Raw genomic sequence first — 14,217 nt, forward strand, 5'->3', positions numbered from 1 at the left:
GGGGGGATTTTAGCTGTTTTAATAAGTTAATTGACATTATCTCAGCGGTAATTCCTTCTCTGAGTCATACAACGTGTAGCCCTTCTGCGAACTGCTTTTTAAAAGCATGAAAAACATGAGGCTTTGGATCTTTTAGGCAAAAGTTCCTACATTTATAGAAATCCTTTAGATTTATATCCTCATTTGTACAAATCAGCAATGGGATGTTCCTTCCTCCTATTCCTAAACCTCTTGAAAATGAAAAGCAGCCCAGCGTCACTTCGGCCTCCTTGCTTTCTCTCACCAGAGATGAGCACCCCAGGGATGCTGTTCTTTTTTTGTCATTCTTGTTGTGAGCTTTTCTGTTGTGCCGTTCTGTCATCGCTGTGCAAACGCATTTCATCCTGCTATGATCAATAGGATTGCAACCCTTCCTGTCCATCAAGGCAATGTTCATTCATATCCAGCACTAGTTTTGGTTCTAGCATTTTTATCTCAAATCACAGTTTGCACATTATGGATATTATGATCTCCCTAATCCTGCCAGGAAGATGCTGAAGGCATCTTACTGGCAGGATTAGCCAGGTAGGTAGGTAGGTAGGTAGGTAGGTAGGTAGGTAGGTAAGTAGATAGATAGATAGATAGATAGATAGATAGATAGATAGATAGATAGATAGATAGATAGATAGATAGATAGATAGATAGATAGATAGATAGATGACAGATAGATAGATAATGATAGATGGATGGATGGGATAGATGAGAGAGAGAGAGACAGAAATGGATGGATGGATGGATGGATGGATGGATGGATAGATAGATAATGATGGATGGATAGGATAGATGAGAGAGAGAGAGACAGAAATTGATGGATGGATGGATAGATGGATGGATACATAGATAGATACATAGATAACATAGATAACAGAGTACATAGATACGTAGCAGATATATAGATGATTAGTAATTAACGATAGATACATAGATATGATGGATAATATATATATATATATATAGAGGGGGGAGTGTGTGTGTGAGAGAGATGATAGACATAGAGATGATTGATAATGATAGATTGATAATGATAGATACATAGTTTAATGATGGATGGATGGATGGATAGATAGATAGATGATCGATAGAGATAGATAGATAGATAGATGGATGGATGGATGGATGGATGGATGGATGGATAGATGTGTTCATGATGCTCTGTGCCTTGTGATCCAACCTTTGGTGAGGCTCCCAGTTCCCCCTTGCCGAAAGGGTGGGAGGGGGACGGTGGGAGGCGGAGCAGATCTCCCTGATGAAATCCTGCCTGGTGGGCTCTGCTCCAGTCACACGGCCTCCTGGCCTGGCCTAATCTTCCACTTGCAACCCTCCTGACGTTAGACCTTAGACCCAGGTTGGACTAACCTTCTGAATTGTCTCATGTTGTCTCGCCTGTCAGGATTTGACAGGGTTCCCCCAGTCAGCCGGCCTCCTCCACCCAGTGGTCTATGTGTCTGCTGTGATTCTGCTGAGCTGCCTCTTGATGGTCCACATTAGCTACGCCTATCACCACAGGTAGCCTCATCCTTCTCCGTCTCTGTGGATTCACTCGGGCTCAACCAGCGGGGGGTTAGGAGGGAGGGGCGCACCGGCACTAACAAAACATCTGCCTTCAAAGCACTCACGGGCAGGTGGTCCTCAACTTAGTGACCGTTCCAAATTACAGTGGCACTGAAAAAAAGTGACACAGCACCATTTTTCACACTTTGCGACCGTTGTCATGTAATCAAAAGTTTGGACGCTTGGCAGCTGACTCATATTTATGACAGTTGCAATGTCCCAGGATCGTGTGAGATTCCCCCTTTAGCGACCTTCCAACAATCAAAGCCGTCAAGGAAGCCGGGTTTAACAACGGTGGTGCTGACTTAACGACTGCAGTGATTCGCTTTAACAGCTGTGGCAAGAAAGGTCGTAAAAAGGGGCAATCCTCAGCAAATCTCTCCGTTTGCAAGATACATTTTGGCCTCCATTGTGGTTGTAAGTCGAGGACTACCTGTAGCCAGTCCTTCGCCGTCTTGGCTACTGACCTGAGGCAGCGAAACAGATGCACAAGCTTTGTGTAAATACCGCTTTGAAGAAAGATTCCCCATTTGTGCTTCATGAAGCATTTCTTTCTCATGCTTGGCATCGTTCTAACATTTCACCAAATGTGCCTCCTTGCCTCATCTGCGCACGTGTGAAGATTAATACTGAAAAATGCAGAGCTTCAGACTGAATTAGCAGGAAGGCTTCAATGTCATATTCCTCAATTCGGGGTATTAAATCATCAAAAGAGTTCAGTAAAATGGCTCTGCCACCTAACGTGCGCTACACCATAAGCTCATAATCTATCATGCTAAAGTCTGCTCCAGATATACTCTTATTAACATTTATTTCATTTATTTAATTTCTCCTAACACTGAGGCCCATTCTGACGCTTCAGGCAGAGAAAGGGTTATTTCTGGGCCTTTAATTATTTTTGAAATATTTGTGATCCTGCTGGTAGAAAAAAGAGTTCTAACATTTGTTGCAGCTCCGTAGAATGCTTGCAAAATTCATTCCTGTAATAATTCTGCTTTGCCGTGGTTTCTTTTGTTTTGGACTGATAACAGCATCCTAAATACAGAGGGGCAAATACAACTGTTTAAAATTGTGTAGAACCCTCCCCTTCCTCGGGTTTATAGATTGAGCAAGTCTTAGTTTATGAAAAATTTAGCCTAATGTGGCTTCAGAAAGATGTCAGTAAGAGATGAATAATAGCAGAGAAACTTTCTGCAAGAAACCAATTCACTGCTGAACTTCAGTTAAAGTCTGAAAAGTATTGGCATTGCTCTAGAACATTTGCATAAATTAAGCAAGCAGGATGGTTTCATGGAAAGTGAGCATTTATTCTAAAAGGGGCTCTAAAAATCCTTGCAATTTACAGGAACAGACGGTGACTTTAGTCGTGTTACAGTAGTAAACCTTCCCTGAAGATTAAAAGCAGTCTGTCTTAGCTGATCAGGCTGCCTGATTTTAGCTTTTCCCCCCTGCTGTTATAAAGGCATCACGTTTGTAAATACGTTTTTGCATTGATCATTTGAGTTTTACCAGGATGGTTTCAAGTTTTGGGGACCAAAATTACGAATGATTTCTTTGTCTAATCGATTAATACTTAGGTTTGTCTGCAAAATAACTGCTGTGGTTTTCTTTTTCCATTCCACAGTGTCATCAGGATCAGCCTTAAAAGCTGGCACATGTTAATAAACCTCAGCTTTCATATTTTCCTGACATGCCTGGTGTTTGTTGGAGGCATAACTCAGACCAAACATACCAGCATCTGCCAAGCGGTAAGTCAGACGCATCCTGGAAAAATTGCGGGGAAAGGAAAAACTAAACTCAAGAATGAAGTCCATTAGTTAAAGGGGATTTTTTTAAAAAAAAAAAATCAGTGTTAACTGTTAATTTTCTGGAACTTTATGTTCAGGACATCAATTTTATTTTTAAAACAATTTTAAACAATAGGTGTCTGGTAGCATATTTCCAGGAGATATATAATTAATTATAATTTGCATACATACATACATACATACATACATACATACATACATACATACATACATGTTGTATTTGTGCTGATAAATAAAGGGAGACTAGTATAGATCTATTTCAAGCTATTTAGCTCTCATCAGCTAGCCATAACCTTACTGGGATTTGAACCTGGGCTATATTACATGTTAGGCAGACGTCTTAGCCATTAGGCCACAGGCTCTGATCCGTTATCAGCCAAGCCAGGGTGAAAGGTATCTATTAGATTTTAGAACCCCCGGTATGCCCAAATATGGGAGGACGATCACTACTTCCATTCTCTGTCCTTCGGCTCGTCACAAGAGGCCATCCAGGCAGAAACCCAATATTTTTACTGTTGCCTTTTTGTTACATATGTTGTATTTGTGCTGATAAATACAACATATTTACAGGAACAGAAGGTGTTCGCTAAGACGTCTCCCTAACATGCAATACAGCACAGGTTCGATTCCCAGTAAGGGTATGGCTAGCTGATGAGAGCTAAATAGCTTGAAATAGATCTATACTAGTCTCCCTTTATTTATTTATTTTACATATATATATCTGATGAAGGGAGCTGTGAGCCACAGCTCCCTTCATCAGCTACCTGGAGTGGCCAAACAGGTGTAATATTTGAAGGCAAGGTGTGGAGGAAAAGAAAACTTGTTTGTGTAGATCCTGGGTGAATAGATTACAAGAATCATATCGATGAGCATCTGTTATTGGTTAAAGATCTTCTGAGGCAGCCTGTCACGTGTCCCTGGGTGTGTGTGAGTTCTGTAGTCTCTGCGTGCTGCTACGTTGCTGGCAAGTCATTTTATGCTCGCAAAAAAGCCACTTGGAGATCTCCAGTGAGGTGCTCTTCACTTGGCCCTTATTTTGATTGATGACGGCCATTAATTCTTCTAGCCAAAAGTCAAAGGACTCCCAAGACAAGGTCCTGACAAAAAAAATCACACTCTTGCGGTTTTGATTTATAGCAGCTTTCCCCAACCTCCTTCAAATGAGGGAGGCTCAACTGCCAGATCCTGTCAGCTGTCATGAACGCCCCTGGACAAACCTTGGCTGGAGAAGATCCGTTTGTGTTTGTTTTGTTAACGAGTCGTCTTTTTAAAAGGTGGGGGAGGGATGTGGTGGCTCAGTGGCTAAGACGCTGAGCTTGTCGATCAGAAAGGTCAGCAGTTGTGTCACATATTGTCAAATGTTAACCGGATCGCTGGTTTCCTGGGTCTGTTTCAATATCAGCTGCCATTACAATTGTATTCTTTTTCGCAAAGGGATTTCTGAGCAGTAGAACAAGAGAATAGAATAGAATATAGAATAGAATATCAGAATAAAGAATAGAATATCAGAATAAAGAATAGGAATAGAATAAAATAGAATGAAATAGAATAGAATAAAATATCAGAATAAAAAACAGAAATCGAATAGAATTCTTTATTGGCCAAGTGTGATTGGTCACACAAGGAATTTGTCTTTGGTGCAGATGCTCTCAGAGTACATAAAAAGACAAGATACATTTGTCATGAATCATAAGGTGCAACACTTAATGATACTCATAGCATTAAGCAATCAAATCATATTAGGAAACAATATCAATATAAATCGTAAGGATACGAGCAACAGAGTTCCAGTCCTGCAGTCATAAGTGGGAGGAGATGGGGGATAGGAACGATGAGAAGACTAATAGGAATAATAATAATGCAGCCTTAGTGAATAGTTTGACAGTGCTGAGGGAATTAGTTGTTTAGCAGAGTGATGGCATTCGGGAAAAATCTGTCCTTGTGTCTAGTTGTCTTGGTGTGCAGTGTTGAAAACATATGCTAAAAAGATAATTAGAAGTTTAATAAATGCATCTCTTTTGGAAAGCAGAGCGAGTTCTTTAGTAGCTTTGCCAATGACCGTTCTGTTCCTTAGCGAGCTTTACTGGTTAGATTGCTTGCAAAACAAACTGCTGAAGAATCGGAGAGTGAAGAGATGGGGGGAAAAATTTCTCTCTTGATCCACATGAAGTTTCTGACGACTGTTTTCCAGGTTGGGATAATCTTGCACTACTCCACCCTTGCCACCTTGTTATGGATGGGACTCACATCTAGGAACATCTACAAACAAGTCACCAGAAAGGCCAAACGGTGCCAGGATCCTGGGGAACCTCCTCCTCCTCCAAGGCCGATGCTGAGGTGAGAAGCCAGCAATCCAGCTTTGTTTTATTGCAATCGCCGTAACTCGACTGGACCAAATTTGATGGAGGAGTTGAAATCATGGGGGCCAAATTAAGAGTTTATCTCAAAAGTCCTAGGATGATGTTGGGGAAATCCAAAGAGTCCACAGGCACACGACCACTACCCTCACTTCATGCTTGCCAAAACACAAATTTCTACAGGTCTCTGCTGGTTTTAACATCCAGGGAATATGCTGAAGCTGGAATCAAGGCTTTATTTCTGGATAGTGTCTTTTGTTCTGTTTGGGAAGGAGAATTCAGAGAAGGAAAAAAAAAATGGCTTCATTTTTATTTCCCTTCATTATAAGCCCCTAAGCCAGTGTTTCTCAACCTTGGCGACTTTAAGTCCTGTTGGACTTCAACTCCCAGAATCCCCCAGCCAGCACAGCTGGGGGATTCTGGGAGTTGAAGTCCAACAGGACTTAAAGTCGCCAAGGTTGAGAAACACTGTCTAAGCAAAAGCATACAATAAATCATCAGCAATAGCAAAAGTAGAAGTGCAGGAAAGTTTCTCTACGCTGATCAAAACTCACTTGCTTCTAACGCCTCTGTTTAATCAACTTTAATCAACAATATATGAAATGTTGCTTCATAAGTTCCATATTAAAGGGAAAAACAAATGTAAGCAGGGTAGGTTAATTAATGGCAGTAGACTCAGTAATTAAAGGTGGTTCTGTTTTGAAATTTCTTTTAATCCTTAATTAAGTCAAATACGTATTAATTCAGCAGAGCATATGTCACCATCCCGTTCAAGTAAATTTTCTTGATGAAATGCTTGGTGTAAGTAAGATCTTCGCACTAAGGTAGCTTTGAAGCAGACGTAAGACAACCAACCATTTCAAAAAATATAATGTCGTTATTATATTTTTACAGATGATTTTTCATTTTTCCTTCTTTTTAAAAAAAAAAATAGGCTTCTTAAACAAGTTTTTCCTTAGCCATAACTAATTTGGCCATTATTTAAGAGATTCTGATAGCCTACATGTCATTCTTGTGGGATTGGGCGGCCTATAAATTTAATAAATAATAATAATAATAATTCTTAAAAGAAAAACCCAGGAGGCTGGAAGCCCAGGAGGCTGGAAGCACCTTTTCTGACCATCAAATTTTATGAAAAGGCTTAGAAGCTTTTCTGTGTAGCAGTTACTTCTTCCGATGCAAAAGAGGACTCAGATCTCCCTTAATAAAATCTGTTGGTCAGAAAAGGTGCTACCAAACTCCTGATTTTTTTGTTCCCCTCCTTTCCTGGGGCCTGTCACCTCCTGCCATGTTCCCAGGTCATTTGGCTTCTTTCTGTTTATCTCTTTTCCTGTCTCAAAATCATTTGGAACCACCGTCTTCTGAATAAATACACATTGGCTGGTTTAATCCCTTTCCCTGGAAAGTAACACAGACCGGTTTCAGGTGCTGTTTTTCCATCCAATAATGTCTTCTGCTTTCTTCCTTTCTCACATCCTTCTTAACAGTAGATTGACGACTCTTAGAATCTCTGCTTCTACTTACCGAACTTTCAGTTCATTAATCATTAATTTAATCGGTTCCTCAAAGAACTCTTGCCTTCAGTTGTTTTCCCCGCTTTCAAATCTCATTAATTGTGTCTCACCAGCATTAAATCCCCTTTCAGCCCCTAACTGGGTGAAGATGACAGTTACAACAATTTTATTCTCACAAGGTCTTTGTGTAGTATTGAACTTCCTCTTTTACATAAAGGTTATGTTTCATTTGCTTTGTTCTTAACTGAGATTTATGATAGCGTGGTCTTCATATATATATATAGCCTTTCTTTTTTTCCTTTCTTAATTGCGAATGCTCACCAGGAAGGCAAAATTTAGATACTTGGATATATAAATATTGTCAGCGGATAACTTGGCATCATCTATATGTCATGTATTCTTATTAACTAAAAGTGGCTCAGTGGCTAAGACGCTGAGCTTGTTCATCAGAAAGGTCGGCAATTGTCCCAGCTTCTGCCAACTTAGCAGTTCGAAAGCACGTGAAAAATGCAAGTGGAAAAATAGGAGCCACCTTTGGTGGGAAGGGAAGAGCATTCAGTGCGTCTTCGGTGTTGAGTCATGCTGGCCACATGACCATGGAGACGTCTTCGGACAGCGCTGGCTCTTCGGCTTTGGAACGGAGATGAGCACCATTGCCCCCTAGAGTTGGGAATGACTAGAATATATGTATATGCGAGGGGAATCTTTACCTTATTCTTATTAACTAGATATCTACAGTATGAGACAAAGGTTTTGCTCCATGATAGTTGCATATATAAGCCACGGACATAAATAACAAATAAGGGATATCTCTTTACTGAGAAAGGGAAATTCTTAATGGCAGAAGAGAACATTTGTAAAACTGAGAGGTCTGTGAGTAGACTCTCTTCTCATTCGCCTTCAGAGTGAATTAACATTTGCAGAATGCAAAGGAAAAGCCGCGTACATTTTTTTCCAGAGACAGGATATCAAATATTTTTAACATGTTGAACTGCATTCTTTTAAATATCGTAAGCTTCTAATGAAATATAAGTGAAGCTATCCAGAGACTTAACATCTCGCTAATAATTATTCATGTCAGCTTATTCTCTGTATACATTTTTATTGCGGGCATGTATGATATGCTCGCTCTTCCATCTGAAAAAGTTCAAAACTACTTTGGATGGATGTGTGAAATAGAAAAACAGTAAGAAACGAAGAGGCCAGGCTAATTTGTCATTTTATCTTGCTCCAGATCACAGCTTCCCATTTTAATATTGCTCTGCCTTATTTGTTAAAATGATTTCTCTCCATCTTTGTCCACAAGGTGGCAGAAGCTGATCAGCTTTCCTCAAAATTGAGTAAAAATATTGTAACACCGTGATTTTAATTGGACTTTATTTCCTGCTCATCTAAAGTGTTCCAATATCTCAGGGGTTGCCATAAAGAAGAGGGGGTCAAACTATTCTCCAAGGTACCTGAGGGCAGGACAAGAAGCAACGGATGTAAATTAATCAAGGAGAAAAGAAACTTAGAACTGAGGAGACATTTTCCGACAGTGAGAACAATTAAGCAGTGGAATTTATTTGCCTCCAGAAGTTGTGAATGCTCCAAGACTGAGGTTTTTAAGAAGAGGTTGGATAACCATTTGTCTGAAGTAGTGTAGGGTTTCCTGCCTAAGCAGGGGGTTGGGCTAGAAGACCTCCAAGGTCCCTCCCAACTCTGTTATTCTATATTCAATGTTATTCTACTCTATTCTATTCTAATGTAACATAAAAGTCAAAGAAGTAAAATGGATGGGGAGTTTTCTGAAGGCCCAAGATGCCAAAAGAACTGATCCCAAAACAAGATCAAGAACTGATCCCAAAACCACAGGTATTCTGACCGAGGCTTCCCGAGAACCTGAAGCAAACTACTTGTCCCAACAAAAACCCCTTTTATTAATTGACTGTGAATTCTGCTCATTCACTTCCAGAAAAGTCTTTCCAGGGAGGATTTACAGTCACAGACCTTCTCTGGGTTGGAGAGCTGCCAGGCCGACATTCTGCAGAACTTGGCCAGGAGCCTTGGAGAGTCACGAGCCAATAAAGTGAACTAATGGTCTCCTGCAAACTCCACTCCCCTTTTGCTCCTCTTTTATTCCCTCTGGGATGGGCCATTCATAGTCCACCTCTGTCCTTACTCCCAAGTCGACCCCTGTTCTTTAGCTGTTCCCTTCCTCTGGCAACTCTGCGCATGGGCACACTGGGAACAGGCTCCAGCTGTTCTTCTGCCCCACTGATGTCCGACTCTGAAGGCAGCTGATAACTGGCACGTGGCCCTGGCCCCCTCTCTGCCACCGACACAGAGCCCTCGTCCGAGCCTTCCGCAGACTCCAGGATTGGCCCAGGTTCCTTCCCAACCCTCCTCACTGTCCGAATCCTCTGCCAGCTTTGCTGACCGCTGACGGGCCACAATGCAAGCCACCTCAGAGAGCACGAAACATTCTTGCACGCCAACCCTGAGCTGCAAATGTTCCCCTTTATTGATATTTCTGGCTATTTCTTAAGCAAACTGATATTTAAAACAATAGTCGGCTTCTTGCTTCTTCTTTTTTTAGGTTCTACCTAATTGGTGGAGGAATCCCTGTCATCGTTTGCGGGATAACGGCTGCTGCAAATATAAGAAATTACGGGAGCAAGCCTCACTCAGCCTAGTGAGTATTGCGTTGCTGGTTTGGTTGTGGGGGGGGGAGGCACAAGGGGGGCTGTGGAGAACCTGCTTGTGTCTGACCTGCAAGAGTTGTAGAGTTAGGATGTCTCTTTTTCTTGCAGCTGTTGGATGGCGTGGGAACCAAGCTTGGGAGCTTTTTATGGACCTGCCGGCTTCATTATTTTTGTAAACTGCATGTATTTCCTCAGCATTTTTATACAGCTGAAGAGGCACCCTGAACGTAAATTTGAACTCAAAGAGCCCAGCGAAGAGCAGCAGCGCCTGGCCCCCAACGAACACGGCAGCCTGAACAACCAGGACTCGCTCTCCGTGTTGCTGCTTTCCACCGTAGCTTTGGAAAATGAGCACAGCTTCCACACACAACTTCGGGGCGTGAGCCTCACTTTGTTTCTCTACGTGGCTCTGTGGGTTTTGGGGGCCCTCTCCGTGGCTTCCTCTCCCCCTTTGGATTTGGTCTTCAGCTGCTTTTTTGGGCTCCTGTCCTTGTGCCTTAGCAGTTTTTTAATAACCCATCACGGCGTTAACAGAGAAGACGTCCGACATGCTTGGTTGATGTCCTGCTGCCCCGGGAGGAGCGCCTATTCGGTACAGGTCAATGTTCAGCCTTCTTCCGGGGCGAGTGGCCCAAAGGGGGACCCCGCCAAGTGCACCAACAGCAGTGCAGAGTCCTCGTGCACCAACAAGAGTGCGTCGAGTTTAAAAAACTCTTTGCAGGGTTGCAAATTAACCAACATCCAGGTTGCGGCGGCCCAGTGTCCTCTGAGCCTGGTGGCCCCCAGTGCCGGCCCTACTCCCCCTCCTCCTCCCCCTCCCCCTCTGGACAACAGTCTTACCGAACACTCGGTAGACAACGAGATCAAGATGCACGTGGCCCCTTTGGAGATGCCTTTGCGCACCAACGGGCACCCCGGCCGCCATCACAAGAACCGAAGCAAAGGGCACCGCGCCAGCAGGCTGACCGTCCTACGGGAGTACGCGTACGATGTCCCCACCAGCGTGGAAGGAAGCGTCCAGAACGGCTTAATTAAGACGCGTCAAACGACGTCCGAAGGACATTCGAGGACCCGGAGAGCATACCTGGCTTACCGGGAACGCCAGTATAACCAGTCCCAGCCGGACAGCAGCGACACTTACAGCACTCTTCAAAAAGGGCACCGGAACACCGATAAAGCGGTGCCGCCTGCTGTTAAAAAAGACCCGCTGAGGAAGCCCATCGCTGTTGAGCTGGAAGGGCAGCAGAAGTCCTACGGCTTAAATTTAGCGGTCCAGAACGGGCCTCTGAAAAGCAGCGCCCAGGATGGGACATTTCTGAGTGCCGACAGCACCGGAAATATCAGGACCGGCTTATGGAAACATGAAACTACTGTGTAGTGCAGGGGTCAGCAACCTTAAACACTCAAAGAGCCATTTGGACCCATTTCCCACAGAAAAGAAAACACCGGGAGCCACAGAACCTGGGTGGGCGTGGCCCACTCAACGTCACTCACTCCCACCAGGTCACATGACACACACACACGCGCATGCGCACACACAGTCATGCCTACCCAGGTTTTGTGGTTCCTGGTGCTGTTGGGATCATCCGACAGGGAGCCGCAGCAGAGGGACGAAAGAGCCGCATGTGGCTCCGGAGCCACAGCATGCTGACACCCGGCTACTGAACGCATCCCTAAAAGGGGTTGAAAGGAACACTGGTACTCTGCCCCGAATCATTTTCTGCGGTTGTCCCATGAAGGTATTTTATATGCGGGGGCCCTCGGGAAAGAGTGGGGGGCTTGGATCTGCTTTTAGGAAGTACATCGGTGACATTTTTACCATTTTTACATTTTGCTCTTTCGGTTGCCATCTGTTTTGGGATGCCAAACCTGGACAGTGAAATCCTTTTTTTTCTTTCCATGTAAGATGGTCCTTTGATACGTCCGATACATTTCATTTTTGTATTTAATTGTGTAAAATAAATAACTTGTTTTAAACGTCTGTCACGTACCAATTGCTGTCCTAAGACTTGTCTCTTTCCCCATTCTGGCCACAAACTCTCCTGCTGGCTAACAATGCCCAGGATTGTATTCCTAGGATCTGACCCCATATCTCTACCTCCAAATGTGCAGCACAAGTCCTCTTATAGTTTAAGCCAGTGGGGCACAACGTGGGAAGCCATTTGATTTTGAATGGGGGCCGTTTGAACCTTGTTTCAACCAAGTGGATGGCCTTTTGGGCTTCCTCCGCCTGAGTAGAGTTCACTTTTTGAGCAAAGTAACAACTGTATGTCACGGGGGGGGGGGGGGCATTAGGATTTTAGAGATGTTTACATGGGGCATGGCCAAAAAAAGGTTGGAACCAGTGGTTTAAAGTAACGTAGCATTTTTAAGTGTTTAAATAGCTGGACATGCCTTGATATTTATCAAGAAAGTGCTATATTCAGTGTTAGACACTCATTGACAGAAGATTGCAGCCAGCCCCTGGATTTAACAAAAGTTTTATGCATGCATTCACACACATACACACACACAGAGAGAGAGAGAGAGAGAGAGAGAGGTTTATTTTGTGAAGAACATTGTGAGCTCTCGCCTCACAATCAGGAGGCTGTGAGTTCGATCCTAGGAAGAAATATTTCTCTCTCTGGACACAATGAGATATATCTGCTGACTAAAACTCCGCTTTGGCATCTGGCCAGTACACACTCTGCTAGCTGCATTCGGTTGCCCAGACTCCACCCCGCAAGGGATTATATGATTGTTTAAAGAAGATAGATAGATAGATAGATAGATAGATAGATAGATAGATAGATAGATAGATAGATAGATAGATAGATAGATAGATAGATAGATGATAGATAGAATAGGGTAGGTAGGTAGATAGATGATAGATAGATGATAGATAGAATAGGGTAGGTAGGTAGGTAGGTAGATAGATAGATAGATAGATAGATAGATAGATAGATAGATAGATAGATAGAAAGATGATAGATAGATAGATAGATAGATAGATAGATAGACAGATAGATAGATAGACAGATAGACAAGACAAGACATGGATGGATGGATGGATGGATGGACAGAAGATCTAAATTGATAGATGAATAATAAATGATATGGATGGATGGATAGATAGATAGATATGATAGATAGATAGATATGATTGATAGATAGATGATAGATATGATTGATAGATGATAGATAAATAGATATGATTGGTAGATATGATTGATAGATAGAAAGAAAGAAAGAAAGATAAGACAGATGGATGGATGGACAGACAAGATATAAATTGATAGATGAATAATAAATGATATGGATGGATGGATAGATAGATAGATACAAACATAGTTGATAGATGGTATAGATGGATGGATGATAACCGTTGTTTCATAGTTTTCAAAGGAAAACAAAAGGAATTGAATCAGCCAGTCCTGACATCAGTCTTTCCATTTAAAAAACACAAAATTGCATGCACGCACCCACACAACCCCAAAACCCAGGACTAAAATGTAGTGATTTGGACACACATATTTATGCTCCGGGAAATACAGAAAGTGCAGGCACATCTGTTGTCTACAATTTGTTTCAGGATCTGGGAAGGTTGCTGGGACCACAACTTGATCTATGCTGCTGTGTCATTTTCCTAGCAGTTGTGTGGTTGATGGCTGCCACAACCCCGGTGCGTGGCTGTTGTTTTTAATTTACCAGCTTAAGTCTGCCGTTCCGGGATCGCCTAGTGATGTCATATCCCAGTATTAACTCGGCTTAATCCTAACCCTGCTTAGCTCCTGAGCCAGGATAAGCTCCTTTGGGTTTGAACATGCCTCCTTGTAGAGCATTAATAAGCCTGGGATTTGTGGCTCCCGACATGTGTTCCTTTTGTTGTGGAGTGGCTTGCTTGTCTGTGAAGGAGCTTCATTTGAGGAATATCCAACCACTGTGGATCGATGCCCTTCAAACGAATGGCGGTGTTTTACATGTTCTTGTTTGACAGCATTCGCCCTTATAATTATACAGTCTTTAAAGGGGAGATTGTTCCTCATTGCTCTTATATTCCTAAAGAAGCATCTGGCATGCGAGAAATGATTACAGCTGCGGATAATGCAGTGTCTTCTGCGGCTTCGCTCTGCTTATAGCATCTCTATTTGCTTCTCCTAATCACATCACAGTCAGGGTTCCAAATAGCATCCAAAATGTACTCTGATCCAAGAGTCCCAAGGCCAAAGGATTCCTCAAAGTTCCCATTGATTAAGAGAGCCACGTTGGCACATCTGGGAAAACC

The 14,217-nt window shown here is 42.7% G+C and overlaps 1 protein-coding gene across 1 annotated transcript in view; it reads left to right on the forward strand.

Annotated features, from left to right (window-relative positions):
• The window catches only part of ADGRA3 (adhesion G protein-coupled receptor A3), a 37,721-nt gene extending 25,773 nt beyond the window's left edge, over positions 1-11,948 (forward strand). The window contains exons 15-19 of the mRNA XM_087724900.1: positions 1,430-1,545; positions 3,215-3,338; positions 5,590-5,735; positions 9,848-9,943; positions 10,062-11,948. Of these exons, the coding sequence (XP_087581026.1) occupies positions 1,430-1,545; positions 3,215-3,338; positions 5,590-5,735; positions 9,848-9,943; positions 10,062-11,331 (1,752 nt within the window). The 3' untranslated portion in view covers positions 11,332-11,948. The remainder of the gene's footprint in view (positions 1-1,429; positions 1,546-3,214; positions 3,339-5,589; positions 5,736-9,847; positions 9,944-10,061) is intronic.
• Positions 11,949-14,217: the final 2,269 nt, after the last annotated feature.

The sequence above is a fragment of the Thamnophis sirtalis genome, unplaced genomic scaffold (assembly GCF_051295495.1).
Source record: "Thamnophis sirtalis isolate CommonGarterSnake01/CBP01778 unplaced genomic scaffold, rThaSir2_p1.2 scaffold_10, whole genome shotgun sequence".
Lineage (NCBI taxonomy): Eukaryota > Metazoa > Chordata > Lepidosauria > Squamata > Natricidae > Thamnophis > Thamnophis sirtalis.